At 43.4% G+C, this 17,313-nt stretch overlaps 1 protein-coding gene across 1 annotated transcript in view; it reads right to left on the bottom strand.

Annotated features, from left to right (window-relative positions):
• The window catches only part of herc1 (HECT and RLD domain containing E3 ubiquitin protein ligase family member 1), a gene marked incomplete in the record, with an annotated part of 98,122 nt that overhangs the window by 14,379 nt on the left and 66,430 nt on the right, over positions 1-17,313 (bottom strand). Inside the window, 20 exon segments of the mRNA XM_042213905.1 lie at positions 1,099-1,268; positions 4,076-4,178; positions 4,282-4,404; positions 4,943-5,098; positions 6,458-6,639; positions 6,836-6,974; positions 7,098-7,223; positions 9,164-9,229; positions 9,316-9,615; positions 9,840-10,013; positions 10,113-10,214; positions 10,475-10,624; positions 10,762-10,882; positions 11,011-11,228; positions 11,364-11,494; positions 11,583-11,783; positions 13,180-13,316; positions 13,730-13,857; positions 13,951-14,210; positions 14,644-14,857. Of these exon segments, the coding sequence (XP_042069839.1) occupies positions 1,099-1,268; positions 4,076-4,178; positions 4,282-4,404; positions 4,943-5,098; positions 6,458-6,639; positions 6,836-6,974; positions 7,098-7,223; positions 9,164-9,229; positions 9,316-9,615; positions 9,840-10,013; positions 10,113-10,214; positions 10,475-10,624; positions 10,762-10,882; positions 11,011-11,228; positions 11,364-11,494; positions 11,583-11,783; positions 13,180-13,316; positions 13,730-13,857; positions 13,951-14,210; positions 14,644-14,857 (3,201 nt within the window).

The following is a 17,313-nucleotide window of genomic DNA, read 5'->3' as shown; positions in this document are numbered from 1 at the left end:
TGCTGGACGACAGGCGCCCCTCTCCAGTTGCACACTCAGTTTTGTGGAGAACCTCGTGCTAAATATCTTGCAGATGACCTGATTCTGGGTCCTGTGCGAAGCAGAGCAGCTAATCGCTGCTACAACTGAAGGGGTGGCTGTAGCTCAGGTCATCTGCTGCGTTTGATCCCTGGCCGCTGTATGCCAAATATCTGTGGGCAAGATACTAATTCCAATGCTCTCCAAGACAGAAGCACTTAGATCACTAGAAAAAGTTCAAGTTCTATAAAGCGTTATATAAGAACTAGTCCATTTACCAGCCTGGTTCTGCTGAAGGTGTCGTCCTGCTAAAAGCGAGTTTTTCCTTCCCCTGTCACTAAAGCACTTGCTTGTAGAGTTTTGTTGAGGTTTTCTCTGTTTGTATTATTGTAGGGTCTTTACCTCACTATATAAAACACCTTGAGGCGACTGTGTTGTGATTTGGTATATAAATAAAACTGAATTCAACTGAACTGAATCTACCAGTCAGTGCAGAGGCCAAGGATGGGCCAAAGACTTCTCTTAGGAGCTTTGAAACACTGAGAGAGTCCCTGCTCATTGGGGGCAACTCATTCTTTTTCTTAGCATTTACAGACCACTCTCAAAATGATCATTTACTAAGAGTTTAGAAAAGGCTATGACTAAGCAGATTACACCAGTCTTAAACAAAGACAGTGTGCTGGAGACATTTCAATCTGGGGCTCATTCTGTTCTTTGAGTGTCCAGTGTCATTTTAATGCAAAGTGACGCTGGAGAATATTCTGATGTTAAACGCTACGTTTGATACCGTCCACCACCATACTTTCCTTGACAGGCTGAAATATTGGGGTGGTGTATCTGGTTCTGCTTTGGAGTGGTTCACATCATATCTGTCTGAATGATACTTTTCTTTGGCTGCTTCTGAGTCCTCGTCCTTTTATCTTAGCTATTGTGTGCCACAAGGCTCTCTATGTGTGTAATATAAGATAGATGACAAGGCTACATTTTCAGTAAATCCATTTACTTCAAATAAGATAAGCAGCAAACAGTCTTATTGAGATTTTGACACTTATGTTCCCACAAGCATTGTATGCATGTTACCTGTCCCTCCGAGTTGCTGCCCCAGGTGTAAACATCTCCTGTGGAGGAGAGTACCAGAGTGTGTTCAGCTCCTACAGCGACATCCTGGATGTGGATCCCTGAGAGACCTGGTACCTGTTGGGGCCGGTTGTGGTTCCTGGCTCGACCCTCTGGCAAGCCAATTAGGCGGTCTTCAACAAAAAAAGGTAAAAATATATTTGAATAATATGGCACGGAAAAAATCTCACTTTGACTTCATGGTGAAAACTCAATTGTGTAATTGTCATAATCAGTGTTAAAACCACTAATGGCCAAATCTAAATATCACACTCATTTTAATATGTTATATAATAAACTACTGTTTTCACTAGCATTCATTAATATGATTATAGATTATTGTGTTATTAATATCCCGTATAAAATAAGAAAAATGGGACTGAGGGGTTTGTGGGTTTCAGTTTTGTCTTATGGAGTTTATAGAGCACCATAATGTCACTAACAGAGGTTTCTATCTCAGGGCGTACATTATTATTTTTGCATTCATACCATCAACGTGGTTTTTGCACAATCACATTTAGCTTTGGGTAGAGTGCAGTCACAGCGGTTTCATCTCACTGCTGCATTTTAAATGTAGAAAAAAAACACGGTCATGTTGCTCTAAACCATAGGTGTCAAACTCTGGCGGCCGGCAGCCTAATTACATTTGGCCCGTGAAGCCACACCAAATTCCTATCAGAGCTGGCCTGCTGGTATTATACAGCTAATATATACATTGTTTAGTATTAAGCTTTGCTTGTTCCATATTCAGTTTTTCAGCTAAACGTGTTTGAGTCCATAAGAAAAGATTCATCCTCATAGCTGAAGGAAGATTTTTTTTCAGTAAATATTAACGTTAGCCCGCGACTTTGTTCCAGTTTGAATTTTGGCCCACTGTGTATTTGAGTTTGACACCCCTGCTCTAAACAATAGAAAGACAGTACTAAGAGTACTTCTATTAAACCTGTGGGCTTCTGCAAATACTTAAATACTGTGACCAATGACAATCTTTTAAGTCACATACTGACCACCTGTTAAAGAAACTGAGGCTGAAGTTGGGGTACTTTTTCACAAACAGATGATTTCTCTCCTGCAGCAACCCCCCGGGTTTAAGGTATCGTTCATCAGCCCTCCTGCTCACTCCCAGTTTATCATGAGGCATTAAGATACTTAACTGGCTGTAAACCTTTAACACATCAACATTCTTTGGCTGATTGGTATATCTATAAATCATTTTCTGGTTTTCCATTCTATTCACTGTTCCATCAGTTCGTGCAGAGCTTGGAAAAAAGGCCTCCTCATTTCCTGCCCTGTTATCATGGACCACGTTACAGCGCAGCTCTCTCAGATGGCATCGCTTGCAGAGTTTAAAAGATCTATAAACGATTTTATGAATCTGTCACTGGGAATTTTTTATGTGATTTTGTAAATCTTGGACAAGTTTCACCATTTTAGTATGCTTGTCTGAAACAGATCATGTAATGAGAAAGGGAGTCTCAAATAAAAATTAAATAAAAATAAAAGTCCAGGTATTAGCTAATATGGGCGACATGGCAGTAGGGCTGCCACGATTAGTCGACTAGTCACGATTACGTCGATGACTGATTTAAATGAAAAGAACGCCAGGCAGAGGTATTTAACATAAAATAGATCTTTATTGTAGGCAAACACCTCAATAATCATATAAATGGCAACAACAAAAGGAGACAGCACCGCTGCTTTAATGAGAAATCAGGGAGGTCAACCCAAAGTGGTAATGACCACTTCAACAAAGAAAGCAACAATAAGGCTTCAACAGAAAGAGACAGCAACGCTGCTAGCAAACAATATCCAGGCAGGCCACACAAACGTCGTTTGAAGCTTTGTAAGATCGCAAAAGACGCAGGAATAAGTAGCAGGATTTAAGAGTGTAATAACGGACTGAAACAGAAGATGGCAGCACTGCATGTACAAGGATGCCAGCTGCCGTTAAACACCGAAGAAGAAGAAGCAGCTGTGTCCCAGAATTCATAGCGCGGCCCAGCTTAGTTTCCAACAATGGCGGCAGCTAGTTAGTTTTAATATTACTCTTATTATTCTTTCTGGGTCACAAAATAAACGTTTAACATATTTCAAGGGAGAATGTAGCTGTGTAAACCTCAAATATCTGCTCAGTTTATCAGGACACCGCATATTTTCAAAAGCGCTCCGACGTTTTCAGAGACGACCCACTAGCTCGATAGCTAGCCGGGGGCTAGGTCACTAGCGCCGTGAGAACACCGGACTCCCCGCAAATCATTTTCAAACCCGCCGCCGTCTTTCGCTACTCAGGTTAAACATGATATATGAGTCACTTAGATAACTTAAAATGTTATTGTTTGGCGGTTTTTTAGTATTTTATTTGTTCCTGAGTAAATCGGTTTGGCTGAGATTAAAGTTATAATTTTCACACAGCTGAATAAACGTCAAGCAGACAGCTGATTATCAGAAGTGTGAGATGCTGGAGAATATACTCCGGTGTCCTGTTATATTTTAGATAGCAAGGAGTTTATTAAACTTCACCGAAATAATCTACAAATTTCATAAACAATCTACAAATTTCATTACAATTTAATAAACTATCATCTTGTCTTTATTTTTAGTTAGCACAGACCTTAAACACTTAAAGCTGTAAGCTAATGATAGTTATATAAGAGCAGATGCTGCTGGTGCAATAAGCTGAACGATGATGATCTGATTAGTCGACTAATCGCAAAAATAATCGTTTGTGGCAGCTCTACATGGCAGCTAGGTCTGTCTTTAAGACTCCAACGTGGGTGAGAGAAAGGCTGAGAACTCAAACTCCTCAGCAAAATGTTTTATGAAGTCGTTGATCAAGTGAGCTATAAGAACATTTGCCTACAGACTGGCCTTTAACAAGAATGCAGATTTAAGGCAGTTATAGATTAACTTTGTTTTTAAACCTGGAATTTGCAAAGCTTACCTTGGCCAAACGTGAAAACCTTGCCATCTTTGGTTAAAGCCACGGAAAACTGAGTTCCACAGGCTACTTTTTTTATACCAATCCCACACAGCATGTCCACTTTCTAAGGATTTCAAAACAGATCAGGGTCACAAACAGTTTCACTGTTTGATAGGCCAACAGATTAACTTCAGTTCATTGATCAGCCATCACAATGCAGCAGGTACCTGAGGTGAGGACTTGGCTGTGGAATTCCCAAGTCCCAGTTTCCCGTAGTCTCCATCGCCAAAGGCCCAAACCATCATTCCATCAGCAGAGACAACTAAAGTGTGGTTCAAACCACAAGCCACCTGAGGAGGGAGCACACGACAACACCAACTATCAATAGCTAAGATAAGGCTGGACAACTGAAAATAATCAAAACAATTAGAACTCAAAACTGCCCCAAAGTAGTTCCAGCAACCAGAAATAATCTGCAAAATGTCACAACACCTAGAGCACAATCATATTACTGTAAAAACCTTAAAAAATTAGCTGATGGGGTTGGAAGGTTGGTAGCTTGATCGGCTCCAGTCTGTATGCCAAATATCCTTTGGGCACAACACTGTGTGTAAACGTGTGAATGTTAAACAGAAAGCATGTGCTCGTATGAGCCCTTTGAGTGCCCAGGCAGAGTAGAAAAGCTCTATAAAAGAACCACTGAAATATTTATTTCACAGTGTTTTTTGAATGTCCACAATCAGCATATAGCACCAGTGGACACATGACGACTGATGTCTTCATATTGTTCTCCAGTATAGAAAACAGTAACAGTACAGAAATCCTCTGAATGTGCTGCGTATCCAAGCATTTCACAGACACCAACTGTAACAGTAATGAACGTCTTACCTGTCCTACATGGTAGCCCTCCAGAGCAGTGACCTTCTCTGGCAGCTTCTTGTTTGAGGTGTTCCCCAGCCCTAGTCTTCCATAATCACCATTACCAAAAGTGAAAAGCTTCCCATCAGCTGTGACTACGGCCGAATGTTTGAACCCGCAAGACATCTAAAGAGTGAAGAAAGCACAGAGTATTGTAACTGAAACTGCCTATCTCTATGATGTTCTTGTTAACCCCAATAAAGGTGTGCAGAATAAGGAGGAGAAGCGTGACCCAGAGAAACCTTAATAGATATATGACAGAATTCTGCAACAGCAAAGATAGTGTTGGAAGTCTAACCTTCAAGAGAAAAAACTTATTTTTGGCTCAAAGTAGGCAAACATGTTTTATTGTTTCCCACAGAATTACACTGTACACCGCTCAAAAAAGATTAAAAGAACACTTCTTAAGGAGACTCTAGCCAGAGTACAACATCTGGAATACTGATCAGTTAAGTAGCACAGAGGATGTTTTTGTGTTAATAAAATCAACAACAGGGTGGCTGTGGCTCAGGTGGTAGAGCAGATCAGCTACGGAGTGGAAGGTTGGTGGTTCGTGCCAAATATCCTTGGGCAAGATACTAACCCCAAGTTGCCCTCCGATGCGTTCATCGGTGTGTGAATGTTGGTTAGTTTGGACTTGAGCTTAGAAGTGCTTCTAGGAGTGGGTGTGAATGGGGAGAATGAGGCATGTTGTATACAGCGCTTTGAGAACATCCCAGCTTCATAGGTGGAAGCCACTGACAGATGAAGAGGGGAGTTTTTAGTGTGGTGGGTCCTGGTTCCTCTGGGTGCATGATGATGTCAGGTCTCATGTGCAGACAGTATGAGAGAGCAGGCTGTTCCCAGAGGATGAACTGCCATTGACTGGCCCCCACGCTCGCATAACCTAAATCCAGTATTACACCTCTGAGATATTGTGTTTTAGTCTATCTGAACCTCAGGTTGTCTCTCCAAGAGCTCAGTCATGCCCCGGTACAGATCTTGGAGGACATCCCACAGCACATGGATACACAAACTATTCAATTTAACTCCATTTTGTTGATACATTTAGATACATGTGATATATCCAGTATACATATTTACTTATATTTATAAGGCAGACCTTACAAACTAGTGAGTACCAATAAAATGTATACCCGGTCACATCATTGTCTGAATTCAGCCCTCTGTACATATCCTGCATGATTTTTTTGGGTACTGTGGAATTGAATAAAATCAGTGCTGTCAGCATTAATCTTGTTAAAATGACGTTAATGCCATAACCGCATTAACACTGTAAATCTCTGTTAGCGAGTTAACACAGATCGCCCCGTGCGAGGGTCTGCACGGCACTAACGCATTGATTAGCTAACTGCGCTAACGTATTAATGCCGCGCATTCCCCCCCCCATAACCGTTAATGCAGTCATGGCTTTAATGTCAATTTAACGAGATTAACGCTGACAGCACTAAATGAAATATATTTTTAAGGAGGGTGGAGACTTACCTGGACCACCTCCTCTCCTTGCAGTGCCTCAATCTGTCGGGGCCGTCGCTGGCGGTCACTGTTTCCATGTCCAAGCTTGCCGTAGTCACCGTCTCCCCAGCTGAACACCTCGCCGCTCTCTGTCAGAGCCATGGAGTGACCATCACTGCCACAAGATGTAACCAACTGGGTCACAACAAAACCTGGTAAGAACGAAAAGCACATGACAGGGTTTATGTCACCAATCCGCTGACCAAATGTTCTTTTAGCTCTATATTTCGTGCACACCAGCTACCACAAATAATTTGCCTTTTAGCCGTTAAGCGTTCTGCTACATTCAGCTGGCTTTGTGCCTGTGTGTTTGTTACTTTTGGTTGTGTACAGGTGTTGTCATGTCACCTTGAAGAGCTGAGATGACAGTAAGGACATGCAGGTCATCTGAGTTGCCTTGTCCCAGGCGGCCATAGCTCCCCTCTCCACAGGCCAATACGGTGCCGTTGGGCTGGATCACAAAGGTGCAATTCTGCCCACACACCACCTACAAGAAACGAGAATGTGAACGAGTAATCACAGGTAGAAATAAAATACAGCTCACGCTGCTGTTTTAATTATAGAAACAAAGTTCAAAAAACAATATGTCCAGTAGTTTATGTCTATGTACCTGCTGTGCCTGAGAGAAGGAAGGGGCAATGGTTGGAACGAGGATATTTCTTCCAGCCTCTGCTAGCTGACCGTGTCGCCCTGCACCCCACAGAAACACGTCGCATTTCCCTCCGAGGTGCCAGTCCTGATCATGAACCCAAACATGAAAAATGGAAGAAAAGAATCGGGTTGAAACTAGATGTGATATTAAAATCATGAGGTAAGGATTTGGTTGTCAATTTTTGAGATCAAGAAACGTGTTTGTTGTGTGGAAATATCCACCTTCTCACCTGGCCTGACATCCCTCTTACTTGCCATCACCCTTCAGTTAAGCTCACTGTTGTTAATGTTGTGATTTTGGCTGATTGAGACACTTTTTACACCATTTTACTCAAAAATACAGAGCAAATATTCTGTGACTGTCTTACTGTTTCACAATGACCTCTTGCTCTCTTTCTGCAGTCAGAGGTATTAGCAGCAGATGAACCTGAGGTATCAATTTCAACATCCTATGTTGCCTTGTTGTCAAGTTACCAGAATTTCAGAAAACTTGACCTCTGACCTTGATCTTGAGGTCGACTTCACTGAAATTCTAATTCATCTAAGTTTTTTAGTAGACACCTACGGTTTCAGTTTCAAACTCCTACATTACTACATTACTTCCACGTTGCTTCCCTGCCTGCTCGGCAGCGTGACAGCAGTACTGCATCAGCCTTTTACGCCGAGGGCTAAAAAACCAAAGCTATGATCACTTGTACCTAAATAAATAGATATTTACAGCAGCGGTCTCCAACCTTTTTTGCGCCATGGACCGGTTTATGCCCGACAATATTTTCACGGACCGGCCTTTAAGGTGTCGCGGATAAATACAACAAAATAAAACTAGTACCGGTACTGAAAAAAAGAAGATTTATTCATAACACACGTGAAAAGACCAGGAAAACCGAGTTAACGATAAAAACGATAACAAAATAACGCTGAAAACCGATAAAAACCCTGAAAACCAGACATTTCACACCTGAGCCTCAACTCTCGCGGCCCGGCACCAAACGACTCACGGACCGGTACCGGTCCGAGACCCGGGGGTTGGGGACCACTGATTTAGAGGACTGTAGTTGGATAAAAAAGGGAGGGCTGAACGGGTCACACCAAAAAGTGATTTCAACAATTTAAACTATTGTAAATGACTTGGTCTAAAATCTGTTAAATATCTCTTGATTGCCATCAGCTCATTTTGATCATATCCCCATCGCAAGGTAAACTCTGCAATCGGTTTTGGGCAAAGTGACTTTTATATAATCTATAGCAGCAGAAACAAACATAACAGTTCTATAAAGATATTTTAGCTGTAAACAAAACCATAAGTACTGATTATAATGCAGAAGATAGAGTAGGTGCAATACTGCAATCATAAAGATACTTGCAAAACGTGTTGTACTTTATCTCCCCCTGTAACTCCACATTACTCCACATTATTTATCAGTATAGGTAAAGACATAAAAACTATACAGAAACATTTGAAATCACTTTTTGGAACAACAAGGCAGAGGCGGTGTGTGACTGCGGTGTGTGACTGGGTGGACTGCTGGCTGCTCTGAGTATTGGGGGAGCTGTAGCTGAACTGAGCGGAGAGTTCAGAGTGTGGAGAACGAATCTGAGACAATAGAGAGGGAAATGAATTTGGTTCAAATCTAAGGAGCAGAGTTATCGAGGTGAAGCTCAAGAGAGGCAGAGCAGTGTAAGCACTGGATGAGAAGCCAAACACATCATCCAAAATAACTTCTCATAATGTTCTTCTTCTGTACTAATTAAGCCATTTATATGTGTTAGCTTTTGTGTTATATTTGTTTATTATTGTATTCTAATATGTATTTTAACCTTCTGTAATGAAACAATTTAATCTTCCTCTTAAACATTTCTAAAAATCCTACCTAAAACCAGAAAAATCATATGAAAATAAGCAGCTAAACTTGTTCCAGAAATGATTCCTCTGCCATTACTACATACTGCAACAGCAGTATAAAGCGTATAAAGCAGTACCCCCGGGAGGGGGGCCATTTATTTCACCTAAACTGTCAAAGTTACCTCTGGCCTGGAGGTGGCCCATGACATGATCTGTTCATCCATACTAGCTGACCATTTACTGTTGTCCTGTAGAAATAAAAGCAAAGGCTGCTGTTATGAGCTGCACAGGTTTTGATTACATTCTAAATTACAGTTTAATCAGCTTTGCTCACCAGGAGCAGAGCCATTTCATCTTTAGGCACGGGTTCCAGGTCAGGAACGGAGAAGGACTCGGGGAAGGCTGCACCTCGAGCAAGAGCCTCTGCCGCCTTTACTGTGGTGGAGAAACAGTCCAACCATGCCCACTCGCTGGCGCTCCATACAGCGATGCCAGACTCAGGTGGGCAGTGTCGAAGGTGGGGCGGCACAGGGGGACGGCACAGAAGCTGGTCCAGATGGAGACCTACAGCCAGAGAGGCAAGGCACTGCATGTACGGGCTGTGGACAAGCTGCTCCCCGCATACAACATGGGGCTGGAAGTAGAGAGCAAAGAGAGACATTATTAGTGTCAAATACTATTAATCTGTCATGAATAGTTCAAGTTTGCTTGGATTGGCTTTTATTTTTTTCTCAGAGTTCTCCAACACAAATAGAGCTGAAGAAGAAGGTTTTTTCAGCCCAAGAAAGAAACATGGTGATATAATCATCTAGTACAAACTCTGACTTCTAGTAGGGGCTATATCATATCTCCCTTTACCTTCTCATAGGCATACTGCTCCTGCAACATGACAGGCAGTCTCTCCAGGAAAGCTCTCATGCAGGGTGCCAAGTTGAGGCCGACCACACCTTGCTTCTTCAAAGCCGTGCGGCAGGTGGCCAGCACATGGTTAGATGCCATGAACTCTTTGGAGCAGTTCACAACCAACACATCCTGGAAATCAAGCCATACAAAAGGCAAATGAAACTTAACTGAGGACAAATACAGTCATACAAAATGACGGAGACAATGGAGTCAAATGAGACAACTTGCCTTTGACCTGTTGGAGCAGACGGCCACGCCCACATCTGAGACCCAGACAATGTTCTGGACAGCCCCTGACCCAGCTACCACGGTCTGGAGTACTGAGCCATCCTGTTGGAAATGGACACACACACACACACACACACACACACACACACACACACACACACACACACACACACACACACACAGTGTGCTCAATGGAAAGCCATTCAGTGTCACTATAAACAGCAGCTTCATTCACCAGTGTAATTAAGTGTCATGTGTTCTTTCCATCTATATATTTCCAGTCATCTGTGTGTGTACTTACAGTATTTACATATGAACTATGTGCCTTCATTTCCATCTGTGTGTATATGTATGTTTCTTACCCGCAGGGACCAGATGTTCATGAGGCCTCCCACTCCTCCAGATGCCAGGGCCAGACCATCAGGACTGAAAGCCAGTGTTCTTACTGGAGTGATGTGGCCCTTTAGCTGGAACACACAAACTGCTCCATCTTCTGACCATCGGGTGGACTGCTGCACATCAATGATAGCACATTGAGGTTGAACAACACATTAACCTATTGCTCAAAAATAAAGCAAAAGAAACTCAGCTGCTACTGGATGACTTTGGCTAAAGTGCTTTTACAGTAGAAGTTAAAACACACAAATACCATTAACTTGGGTTTGGCTTCATTCTCCCACCATCCTTCTGAATCAGAGGAACAGGAGTCTGTGAAGTTTGAAATGTCTTGAGGAACAGTCCAGACAGAGACCAGACCATTCTGGCAGCATCTGAAAAGCATAATGACCCATAACAACTTTTTTTCCTCAAAATAATCATTTTGTGTGGAGAAACAACAAAAACAGCAGAAGTGAAATCACAAAACCCAAAACAGAGGGCGCATTCAAGGTCAACGTACACGGCGAACATGCTGAGGGGCTTCGGACTGCATCCAGGCAAGCTGCACCAGGCCACACCATTAACCAAGGAGGGGTGTCTAAGGCTCTGTAGGCAGTGCCAGCCAGAGCCCGTGTCAGAGCAGGAGTCTGGATTGGCCCACAGTTTCACAGTCTCCTCTTTAGCACACGTCAGCAGGATCTGACCCGTTGGACTCCACTTCATGCTGCTGATCGACTCCTGACAAAAAGATTTGGAATCACTGTCAGCTATAAATGTCCATCTAATCCATCTAGCTGACAGTAAAACAGCTCGCTCTTTTTGAAATTTAAATGAAAGAATCACAACATAAACAGAATGATAAAATTACTCCACCTTGTGCGCATCAATGACAACAATGGCTCCTTTATCCAAAGGTTCTTTGGATCCAATCAGCAGCTTTCCATCTGCGTAGCCAACGGCAAAAGGCTTGTCTTCACTGTACCAGGCAATGTGCATTATTGCCACTAAAGGAGAAAAAAACCTTCTGTTTTTCTTTCAGTTACACAAGTAAATATCAAAGATGTGGTTGAACCTGAAATAAAACTCTCATACCGTCTTTCCTGTAGCAGTGTTCCAGCTCTGTGCGGTGCATACCAGAAGAGTCCAGCACCTCGATGAGGCCCAGTGATCCATCCATTCGACCCACCAGCAGCATGTCTTTGGGCTCCCCACACCACAAGGACTCTGCTTCCTCTTCAGGCCAAGTTAGTGCAGACACCCAGTGAGGCTGCACATCCAAAAGCCCTTTACCACCTTGGAGACAATGAAAGCAGATCCATGATGACATTTTGTATAAGATATATCATACTTATGTTGACAAATGCCCAAGTATACTTGGTTTTAATGTTCCTTTTAGGTATTTTATATAGGGGTTCTGATGTCTTTCAGCTGTCTGTGAAGGAACATGAGAGCTTCCTGCTTATACAGTTGGACAAACTCCAACACTGCAGTCTTGGAGTGAGCTGTCGTTTCCGTTCTTCCCTGCAGATTCACTGTGAGATGGATGATGACTTTGTTGCCACAATGTATCAACTTCTTTAACGCTGGGCTCACACTGTGTGATTTTTGGCCCATTTTGAGCCGATTTTTGAGTCGTGCGACCGTTTTGGCGATCGGCCCGATTTTGGCCTTCATCGTGCATCGTGTAGTATACGTGGGGTAACGAGAAGCGATTAACACCTCAGGGTGTCACCGCAGCTTCTCACACTGCTCACGTGCAAACACATAAACGTCGGTGATAAAGACGGAGCAGCACAGCTGTGCAGCGTGTGATCTGGACACAAGCGATGGAGGCACAACTTGTAGAACTTTGGAAAGCTCCTCCGAGCCTTTTCGATGTGGCATCACAAAATTATCACGACCACAACAACCGTGAAAATAGTTGGATTTACATGCTGCTCAATCACAGCTGCCTGATCATGTTTTTCATTAGCAATTTAGCAAAGCTGATGGTGGCGGTGTGTCTGTGTGAGTGAAAGACAGAGAGACAGATTTTCTGTTATAACCTTCATGTTATGGAGGCACAGGGTGAGCACTCGGGTCGCATCAGAGCATCGGGCCGTATAGGGTGAGACCTGCATCGCGACCTACCAACTTCTAACCTCTGCGAGTCAATCGTGCAGTTTGAGCAGGAGCTGAATCACACGACTGAAAAAAATCGCACAGTGTCTGCCCGGCATAAGAAAGCATGAACTGCTTCTTTTTATGCAAATGCAAAATTATGTTAAAAAAAACCAGTCAAAAAAGACGAGGAGGTTAAAATTTCAGTGGCCCCCACCTGTAAAACCATTCCTTTTTTCGGGGGTTTGTCTCATCGTTGCCCTTCTAGTGTACCTGCTGTTAATTCATTAACACCAAACCAGGTGAACGTGATTACACCTTCTATTAACCCCAGTAACAGCTCTGGACAGATGGTTCACAAAGCCAGGTGTATGGTGAGGGGCAGAAAATGATGCCTGGAACACATCCGGTGACCATTCAGTTTTATTTTTAACAGAAGACCTCTCATTCATATGCTGCAGGCCTCCGTCACCAGTGATACGAGGTGAGCCACAGATTATAGTGAAACAAGTCCTGCAAAACTCAGTGAAGCTCATCATTAACATATTCAATAACCCCCAGAGAAGACTGGACAAAATGAACTCTTTACCATTAACTTGCCAGATGTTGACCATTTTCTCCATGGCAGAGGCGAGATACTTTCCAGTGACACTCCATGCAAGAGGTGACAGGCAAGGATCGCTGGGAGACCCCAAACCAGACATTCCCTCCTCCAAAGAGTCGTCACTAGTGAAAGATAAGATAAAAAAACAAAGTTAGAACTGTATTGAAGTATCTGACACCTTTGGGAGCACTCAAACTTATTTAAAGTCTCATCTAAAAGAACTTTATACAATGATGAAAACTATTTTTTTCTTTTGTAAGGAATGATGTGTGATTCTGTGAAAGAGGCTCATGGGACAGGAGCCTTCAGGACCTGCCTCAGCAAACTGCCAAAGGTCAGGTTGGTTCGATTCCTTGAGAAACGAACCAAAAACATTTGTCCCACAGGGATCGTTAAAAGGCATCTTAATTCTCAAACTGGTAACTGAGTTTCTGATGGAGAAAAAAGATTTATTGGGGGGAAATAAATACAAACTGGACCAATTACAGCAAGATGTCACTGTTTAGCTGTGTGGGATCCTTAAAAAAAACCTTACTCCTTATTGAAGACGCAGGTCTGCTGGAGGGTGTACTGGCTCTTGGTTACGTTCCATACTCTGACCGTCCCATCATTGCCACTGGTAGCCAAAAGGCCTTTCTTACTGCACCAACCACATGTGATGACCTGAAGCAACAAGAGGAGGATTATTTTAACTACCAATCAGAAATGGTGCAAACAACCTCACTGTATAATACAGAAAAAGACCAAACTACCGACCCTGCTCTGGTGAGCCTCTAGTTTGATAAAGGAGCACTTTCGCAGGTCCCCTGCCATGTCAGCAAAAGTCTGCGGACGGTTCTGGTTGTTGTCGCGGTCGTGGGCGGCCAGAGTGCGAACTAATTGCTGAGCACCCCACTGGCGATGCTGCGAGGAAAGCCGTGAGGACAGGCAACAAGCTGCCAGAGCGTTGGCCAGCTCCAGAGGGCCTACAGCGGAAGGATTATGGGAAGGATGGGCATACAAATGCGCAATTAGACCTGCTCGACACGGAACACAAAGTGACAAGAATGCCCGGTGAGTGAAAGAAGGAGCAACGATGAAAAGACACAAAAAGCACAAAAAATGTGAATATACAGAAGAAACTGGCACAAGCAGATGAGTTATGTCACCACTACATGAATTAAACGAATACGTGTATGACTGGTATCAGCACCAGGAAGAGCATTTTAGAATAAGCAGAAGAACATAAGAGCATCACAGAATCACTGTTCTTCTGAGTATAAAGTATATTTATGTGAACACAAACCACATTGAAATGACTTTTCTTTAAATATTAAGAAAAAGTAACACATCATAATATACCAATATGAGACAGAACTTCAAGGTAATCAAGATCAATTCCATGAAGTAAGAGAGAAACAATGACAGACAAAATGACATGGAACGGCCTTTTCCTCAGAGTCTACAAACCTCTTTTCTCCATATCAGCCTTGTCATAAGCAGGTCTCAGTCTGGCCCCTTTATCTGCCAGGAGGGCCACAAGGGCCTGAGTCACCACAAAGTTAGGCGACGTGACCAGCTTGTTCTCCTCGGCCACACCACGCAGAAAGCTGGGCAAGAACTTTCTCTGGATGGGGTCGTCCACCGTTGTCAGATTCATGCCTGTAGCCGCAGAGATCAGGTTCTGGATAAGAAAAGGGGGGAAAAGCATCACATCAATCAACATTTTTAAAGTGCAAGAAATAAATAAATAAGTAATCAACCCAACATACATTTCTTTACTTTCTGTGGACTTTATCACACCACCTCTGTATAAACTGATAATGACCAAAAATGTGGATTCATAAGACCTGTTGCTCTAGATTTTCAGACCAGTTCTCATATGAATTAGCAAACCTTAACCTTTTCTCCCAGTTTCCCTTCTTTGGCGATCAAGGATGGCCTCCTGACAGCCACCTTTGCACTGAGACCATTTCTGATGAGGCACTGGCAAACAGCAGATGGATCAACTGAACACCAGACCATCTCTTTCTTTGTAGGTCTTTACTGGACTTTTCCTATTTCTTAAGGCTGTGACTTCCCGGTACAGTTCATCTGTTGTAAACAGCTTTTCAGACCTGTACTTGTTCAGTTTACTCCAACTTTTTAAGGACACACTGCTCTACTCCCTCTACACTTCAGACTGTGTGGCCACCCATGGCTCCAACACCATTGTGAAGTTTGCTGACGACACAGTGGTGTTGGGTGCCATCTCCAACAACGATGAGGCGGCCTACATGGATGAAGTGAAGAATCTGGCATCGTGGTGCCAGGACAACCACCTCCAGCTGAACGTCAGCAAGACCAAGGAGCTGGTGGTGGACTTCAGAAGGGGTCAGCACAGAGACTACAAGCCCATATCATCAATGGAGCTCCAGTGGAGAGGGTGCAGTCCTTCAAGTATCTTGGTGTCCACATCTCCTCAGACCTGACATGGGCTGCCCACATTCAGGTCCAGACCAAAAAGGCTAGGCAGCGCCTGTATCACCTACGACAACTGAGGAAGTTCAGGGTCTCTCCAAAGATCCTCAGGATTTTCTATACAGGCGCTGTGGAGAGCATCCTCACACAGAACATGACATCGTGGTTTGGGAACAGCTGTGTGAAGGACCAAAAAGCTCTCCAGAGAGTGATCCGTACAGCAGAACGCTGCTGCAGGATTGCTCTCCCCCCGCTTCAGGACACCTACACCAGGAGATGCCGGACTAGAGCAGCGCAGATACTGAAGGACCCGTCCCATCCTGGCAACAAACTGTTCCAACTTCTGCAATCTGGTAGAAGGTTCCGCATCTTCCGGGCAAGGACAGAGAGACTCAAGAGGAGCTTCTATCCCCAAGCCATCCGTGCCCTAAACACACACACCCGCCCTCTCACATCATCTATAACTGACTGAGACAGGACTCTTCCAGACACTAAACCAAGGCACAATGTACATTTCAATTCCTTTAATTTTAAATATGTTTATATTGTCTATCCTGTAAAATAGTCAGATGTCTATTCATATTAATGTACAGAATTCACCTGCTTGCTGCTACTACTGCACATTCACCCAGTGTATATACTATATGTGTATATATTAGGGGTGCAACGATATTCGTATCGATATTGATACGAAGGGCAAGCTAGCGAGACAGAAGTTAAGCTCTCCTTGCAACATGGACCTCCCCCACCCTCATTCAGATCTGGCGTTTGGAATTATTTTGGTTTTCATGTGACGTATGACCCTGAAGGTAAGCGAGTCATGGACTAAAGTAAAACAGTATGTTGGATGTGCCACGCAATGCTCAATTACATGGGTGGGAACTAGTGTGTTAGCGCAGTTAGCTCGTTAACGTGTTGGCCGTCTAGCCCCATGCACGGGGCGATCGGCGGTAGCTCGTTAACGGAGATTTGCCGTGTTGTGGCGTTAAGGTCATTTCAACGAGATTAACCTGAAAGCACTAGTGGGAACACAACGAATATGACTGCACATTTACGCCGACATCATCCTAGTGCAAAGACAAAAACAACAAGCATGCTACTAACTTTAGCCGAGTCATTTAGACAGCTGTTAGCACATGATTCTCCTTATGCTGCTGAGAATATAGCCCAGAAGAAGCGGATAGTATAGCTTTTATTTTGGAAAGAGACATTTCTCTGTAATAAACTCTCTTTTCCAAAGATGAGTGATTCCTCAATCAGATACAGGGCTCGCAATATCGCTAGCCCGACGTCCCGGAGCTAGCGATTTTTTCAGTCGGGCTACCAAAATCTATCTCTCCCTGCCCGTCGGGCTATTGTAGGAAAAATATATGTCAATGCTTTTGCATTCTTTCAGAAATGTAGCTGGGTAATTATGTCATTGGCATCGGTGAGCCACTGTCAATATGTGACATATTGAAGTCGCGTTTGAATTTGCGCTTGTTTTTTTGCTTTCACTTTGCAATCGTGCGAACTGTGTATAGAGAGCGACAGCACTGATCTGTGAGTGATGATAATTTGTGCACCAATTCCTCTGACATCGTCTTATTAATCGTTAGCTTACTATGCAAACATGACAAGTGAAATCTCCCGCAGCAAGCTTAAACATGTGAGAGGTTGATCGCGCAGAGAATCGCTGAG

The sequence above is a fragment of the Haplochromis burtoni genome, unplaced genomic scaffold (assembly GCF_018398535.1).
Source record: "Haplochromis burtoni strain Fernald_Lab_line unplaced genomic scaffold, NCSU_Asbu1 Contig_495, whole genome shotgun sequence".
NCBI classification, from domain to species: Eukaryota; Metazoa; Chordata; class Actinopteri; order Cichliformes; family Cichlidae; genus Haplochromis; species Haplochromis burtoni.
Note: the sequence above shows the minus strand (reverse complement) of the source record. Positions and strands in the feature narration are given on the sequence as shown.